A 6,542-nucleotide genomic window follows, 5' to 3' on the forward strand; every position below is an offset into this window, starting at 1 on the left:
TCGAAGGCTGAAAAATTATTTCAGGGGCTCCTCCATGGTCCAAAGGCTGAAAAAGGCTGCTGTAGGGTTTTCAAGCCAAGAGGTGTTGAGAGGTCATTGCCTTCCCCTGCATAGCAACCCCGTATTTCTTTGGTGGTTGCCCAACCAAATACTAACCAGGGCCTATCCTGTTTAGCTTCTGAGATCTGTTGAGATCTGATTATCCTGGGCCATCCGGGTCAGTTGGGGGAATTATATTTAACGTTTAGATGAAAGCCTCTCCTTGGTACTTCTGAAAGGAATGCTACAACCATGAACCCAGCATCTGGCCTATGTTCTTTCACATTCTCCTTGTTCTCAGGGGCACCCGAGGGGCTCATCGCGATAACAATGGCCCAAACAGACCCTGGCCGTTGTAAATTGACAGCTGCGGCTCAGATGCTTTTGCCATTAGCTGAGCAATCAATAGCAGCCAGACGTCAAGCGATATTGCAGGAACTTTCAGCAGCTTCCTGGCAATGTTCTATAGTGATGAAGTTGTCAGTGATAACAGCAAACAGTTTGATGTGAAACGGTATCGAGCTGAGCTGTCCAGAACAGTTGACGTGCGGCTGCGGCTTTCTGATGGGAGACTGTGCTCCCTTCGTTCTTTTTCATATCCCTAGGAGCATTTCAGCTCATACCTGGGGTCTTGAAGGGCAAGCCCTAATTGTGAAGAATGCTTTTTTACTTTTAAAGAAAGACAAAAGAGCTGTGTACTGCAAACTGTATTCTGGATACCTTTATAACCTTTTTTCTATTGGCTAATTCTCCCCTGTGATGTTTTTCAAAAGAAAATGTTTGAGCAGTCCAGGGCAGAATCTGCACTTACTTTCTTTATTCCATTGTCAATCCTGTTGAATTCAGATCGCTTTGAACTCAATTCTTCCTCCCCCCCCCCTTTGAAACAGGAAAGTCTTCTGCACATGGTTAGGGAGGCTCAGAAGGGTGGGGGAGGCAAGCCTCTTTCTTTCTTTTCTTGAAGGGGGGGGGGAGAGGAGCCAGGCAGGGAGCCTCTTTCTTTTCTTGGAGAGGAGGGGGAGAGGATCGAAAAAGGCAGAGGAGGGAGGAAAAATCCAGGACTGACAGAAGTTGAGAGAAATTAGGGACTTCTCTTTTAAGGCAAGCGTGTCACATGACCAGGTGTGGCCTATCAGAGGTTCTCTACCATGGAGCTTTCTTTCCCAAATGAATATTGAGGATTTTCAGCACTCTGAGATATGGCACAATAAAGGTAGAGTCACTCCGAATCAATCCTTCTCGCTGCAGAAGGAAAATTAAAATCGCCCAAAATCCAAACGGAAATCGCATTCTGTGTAGAGGGCTGGGACTGAATCGATCTGGGGCTGGAATAAAAGCTCTGTGCAGTTTACACCCAGGTGTGTTTTCCATTGAAACATTGTAATTGGAAGGGTCAGAACAGTGCCTAGTGGCTTTTCCACCTGGATATAATGAAGAATCGGCATGATGGAGAACTTAACTAGATTCTATCTGGGTGAGCCATGTTGCCATGGAAGCTTCCAGTGTGACCCTGAGTCAGTCATTCTCTCTTAGCCTAACCTACCTTACTGGGTTGTTGTGAAGATAAAATAGAGGAGGGGAGGACAATTTTATAAGACACTTTAGGTCCCTGTTGGGAAGAAAAGCGGGGTAAATAAATAAATAAATAAATCTGCTCTGGTTTTAGAAGTGTGTCGCCCTGGTTGCCAGTGTGTATAATTTAAGGGGGGCGAAAATGGAAAACAATGAAAACCGGGAACAGGATGATGTTCCAACTCATAAGTTCACCTTAGCAGCTTGAAGCAGTGGATTTCCAACATCCAGGTTAAAATAGTGTAGACCACTGGTTGCTTGTCTTCTAACTGCAGGACCATCTCAGCAAAGACACATCACCAGGCCATTGACTTCAATATATTTGAAGGCATGGTCTGCCATGGAGTGCCCCTTGTGACCATTTCCCGAGGCAAAGTGGTTTATGACAGAGGAGTCTTCCATGTGGAAGCAGGACAGGGAAGATACATCCCTCGTGAGCCGTTCCCTGAATATGTCTACAAGCGGATCAGGCAGCGAGATCAGGTTTGGGTTCATCCTTTACCTCTCTTTTGAAGCTCCTTTTCTATAAACTTTGCATGTTTCTTGATTCCTGCTAGAGCTGGCAGGAGTGTATCTCCTCTGTTTTTTCTTTTTTATAACACTGCAACTGATCAAATTTATGCAACTCTGAACCATTCAGATGAACCAATAATGCTTAGGACTGATTTATATCAATCGCACCAGTTATTTTTTAGAGCAATAACCAAAATTCTTATTTGGATGTAAAACTGTGTCATCTTTTTCCACTGTTTGCAACCATTATCTTCTTCTCCCAACCCACCCTATAAACCATGTTCCCCTTTTACTAACTCCCCAACCAGTTTTCCCTACATCTGATTTTGGAAAACTGGTTGGGAAGGGGCTAAGTAATCATTTCCTCCCCTGCCCACTCTGCCTCTGCTGATGTTTACCCCTCTGGAGGAAAATGTGCCTGTATATATCACAGAATCACAGAATCATAGAGTTGGAAGGGGCCATACAGACCATCTAGTCCAACCCCCTGCTCATCGCAGGATCAGCCCTAAGCATCCTAAAGCATCCTATGATAACAGAATGAACAGTTCCACCCTTAAAAACAGGATAACATTTTTTAAAATGTAAGTGTTAATGTTGCAATAATTCCTGAACAGGGTCTTTGCCTCAATTACTGCCTTTGAATGGAGCCATAAATAGCTAACCAATGGGCAATAGTTCCAGATTTATTGGGAGCTATGGGGAGAGACAGAATATCTATTAGTTTTAAGAAATACCCAAGGCTGCATACAAAATAGATATACTTTGAGAGAGCCAGCTTGGTGTAGTGGTTAAGAGAGACGACTTCTAATCTGGAGAGCTGGCTTTGAGTCCCTGTTCCTCCACATGGAGTCAGCTGGGTGACCTTGGGCTAGTCACAGTACTGTTAGAAGCTGTTCTCACGGAGCAGTTTCTCTCAGAGTCTGTAAGCCTCATCTACCTCACAGAATGTCTGTTGTGGGGAGAAGATGGGAAGACAATTGCAAGCCCCTTTGAGACTTCGTCCGGCAGTGAAAAGTGAGGTATAAAAACCAACTCTTCTTCTTCTATAAAATATAAGTTCAGAAAATAGAAACATCAATACAGTCTATCAGTGCAAAATTAAATTAGGTTTAAAAGTGCAGCAGTCTCTCCAGACAACAATGGAATGGAAAAAAAATAACAGCTTCTTAAAGCAGCAGTAAGATGATAAAAACAATGCAACTCAGCTACATCTGTGTATTACAGCTACTGTAATATAAGTCATATTGTTCAGTGAATATCAGAGTAGTTCAGGGTTAGAATAGGGTTCAGATTGCCTTGAAAGCCAAAATAGAGAATGCAGACTGTGTCACTGGCAGGAGAGGATTCCATAACTAGTGGGTAGCAGCCCAAAAATGCTTGCCCTCTCATCTGATATTATGAAGCTACTGCAGTGTAATGCAGCCTTTCTCAACTTGCTCTTCTCCCACCCCCCACCCCACTAAGTGCCCAGAAGCAGCAGAGAGGATGACCGGGAAGACGTACAATTAGCCCAGAGTGGGTGGACTACCCTCTTCTTATTGGGTGCATATCCCCCACTCAGGGCCAACTGGGGTGAATTTAACCCAGAGTGTTGTCGCAGCCATAAACTGGGGATTATTAGGTGGGAAATGTTCTAGTAACTGTGTCTATCTCTTTAACAGAAAACACCACGTAGTAAACACAAAATTATGTTGAAGTTACTGAGCGGCGATGGATTTAAAAATAGTTTATATCGCCCCAAACTGTTCTTCCTTCATTTATTCATTTATATGCTTTAAAAAGATCTGTCCATCACAGATCAGCTAGGGAATCAGTGTTCATAGTCAAAAAATTATCATTTGAAATCATGCAGTTCATCAATGGAGATCTCCAAGCAAGCAGAAATAGTAGACTCAGGAGTGTACTTTAAAGAGCCCTGAATGCCGCTCTTGAATGTAGATCAGCTGCCTGATTGGTTCATGCACAGGTGGATTCCAAAACATCTGTTTTAGGGTGGCCAAAATGGAAGAGATGACAAATGTGGGTCTGAAAGTCTGTTGTGGATTGATGCATGTAACAAAAGTAAATGGCCAATTATGTTGGTTTTAGTTTTCTAAGAAATAAAAACAGAACATATTTTTTTACTATGTTTCATTGCAGGTTTGTCAGCCTGTTCCTGTCCAGAGGGCCCCATATGCTGGCAAAGTGATTTCGCTCATTCCAGCACAAAAATAAAAACCACACAGGAGCTCATTTTCTGCAGGTAAATGTCTCCTTCTGTCAGTGTAAACTGGTGGGGCTCAATCCATGACCAAGTGCAAAAGCTACAATATTTTGCAGTGCTTCTTTGCTGCATCCAGAGGCTTTGCTTTACAGTATCTTTTAAGGAAAAGTACAAATTTAAAATGTTCATGTACTTCTCACCCAAGCACTGTAGTTTCTATGGAATGTTTCTGTAAGGAGTGTGGCTTAGACATTCTTTGTGAAATATAGAAAGCCAACTTGAAGTAGTGCTTAAGGGCTGCAGCCTCTAATCTGTAGAACTGGGTTAGATTCCCCACTTCTCCACATGCAGCCAGCTGGGTGACCGTGGGCCAGTCACAGTCTTATCAGAGCTCTCTCAACCTCACCGGGTGCCTGTTGTGGGAAGAGGAAAGGAAGGCAGTTGTAAGTGGCTTTGAGGCTGATTTCGCACCAGCAGCGCCACTGGTGCTTTGCTGTGGAGCTGCATGCTCTGCAGCATGCTGTGTCTCCATGGCGGACACATTTCAGTGCTGGATCTTCTTAGGCACTGAAATGTGTCCCTCCGGAAAACAGTGGTGGCAGGAAGGTTCTGCCACCTTTGTTGGAAGGTGGGATTGGATTTCGCACAATCCCACCTTCCTGCAAAACATTTTTAAAAATGTGCCATGAAGCACAGTGAAGCTGTCCCGGCCATAGGGTGTGGAGGAACTGGCTCTTCTTGTCCAGACAGGGCTACCATGGGACAGGCCCTGTTGGCCGCCTCCGCTCCAACAGGGAATACAGAAGAATCCACTTTGTGCAGGGTTGGAACGGTGGTCGTCTGGCAACAACATCACGTGCCTGAGCCCCGGGTCCATACTGATACTGCCCCAGCCTTTTCCGCCCATGCAGAATTGGCCTGAGACTCCTTTGGGAGTCATGGCTCAAGTGACTATGCCTCATGGCTCAAGTGACTAGGATTTTCTCCCTTCAGCTAGCTGGCAGGGGGTATAAATACTGAGACAAGTCTTTGGTTCTCAAGTTGTGTGAGTACTGTGTGTTGCCTTAAAATAACTGTCTTCACCGTGATTTCCATTTATTAAAATGTATGTTTTTGACATTTGAAACTGGAAATGTGTGAGGCTGAAATTTCACCAAAAAACATAATTGGAGCAGAGAGGTGGTAGAACTGTGGGTTCCCAGGACTCACACAATATTTGTTTTCTCTGACAACAGGGAAGGGGCAAGTTGTGGTATAGATATCCTATGAAGGAACAAAACCTAGAGCTGTAGAGGAGTGACAAATCAGTAGTAATTCTTTCAAGCTGTTTATGCTTTCAAGCTGTTTATGCTTTCTGGTATTACTTCTGCCAAGACATCGGCCTTTTGAATGATTATATCACATCATATTATCTTCTTCCCTTCTTCTGTAGGTCCAAACAGATGAGAATTATTCCATTTGCTCTACTTAAGTAACCTGTTTTGCAGTCATATTAGCCTACAGTTTTAATATCAACATTTGAAGAATCTCTTGATTTATCTTTTTTATAAACAACTATTGATGACTTAATGTGTTAATGACCGCTTTTCCTCTGCTTTCGGTTTCCCTGATGAGTGAACCTTGTGGAAACCTAATAAAAGACATTCATGGTGAACTAGGGATGATCCTAGGTGTGGAGAACACCATGTAAACATTGAAATAGTCTGTAATATCCACTCTGGCTTATATGCAGATACAGGGAGCCATATCTGTACTGAATATTAATGCTGACATAATCCTCATAATCAAGGCATGCAAAGTGAAACAAGCTATTGAACCAGTAGCCCGTAAAAGAGTTACTCTATATGTACCATTCGGATTTCATTAAAGTGTTTATAGGACTTGCCTCTCGGTCACTTTGATTCTCCTGTGACACAATAAACTGATTCATTGGTCCTCCCTTCAGGTTGATTGCAGCTATAATATTTAGTATCATACCACAGGAGCTTATGCAGTGTGCATCTCTTTCTCTCATTCATACACACACACGGGAAAAATCTAAGTGAAACACATGCTCTGATTGCCATTCAGTTCTGGTTTTCATGGTCCATTTCCCAACATACTATAGCAGGGGTCATCAAACTGCGGCCCTCCACATGTCCATGGACTACAATTCCCATGAGCCCCTGCCAGCATTCGCAGGCAGGAATTGTAGTCCATGGACATCTGGAGG

The 6,542-nt window shown here is 43.5% G+C and overlaps 1 protein-coding gene across 1 annotated transcript in view; it reads left to right on the forward strand.

Annotated features, from left to right (window-relative positions):
- The window catches only part of DPYS (dihydropyrimidinase), a 42,658-nt gene extending 36,448 nt beyond the window's left edge, over positions 1–6,210 (forward strand). Inside the window, exons 8-10 of the mRNA XM_077351683.1 lie at positions 1,887–2,094; positions 4,267–4,369; positions 5,763–6,210. Of these exons, the coding sequence (XP_077207798.1) occupies positions 1,887–2,094; positions 4,267–4,341 (283 nt within the window). The 3' untranslated portion in view covers positions 4,342–4,369; positions 5,763–6,210. The remainder of the gene's footprint in view (positions 1–1,886; positions 2,095–4,266; positions 4,370–5,762) is intronic.
- The last annotated feature ends 332 nt before the right edge of the window (positions 6,211–6,542 follow it).

This window comes from Paroedura picta, chromosome 9 (genome assembly GCF_049243985.1).
Source record: "Paroedura picta isolate Pp20150507F chromosome 9, Ppicta_v3.0, whole genome shotgun sequence".
In the NCBI taxonomy this organism is placed as follows: domain Eukaryota; kingdom Metazoa; phylum Chordata; class Lepidosauria; order Squamata; family Gekkonidae; genus Paroedura; species Paroedura picta.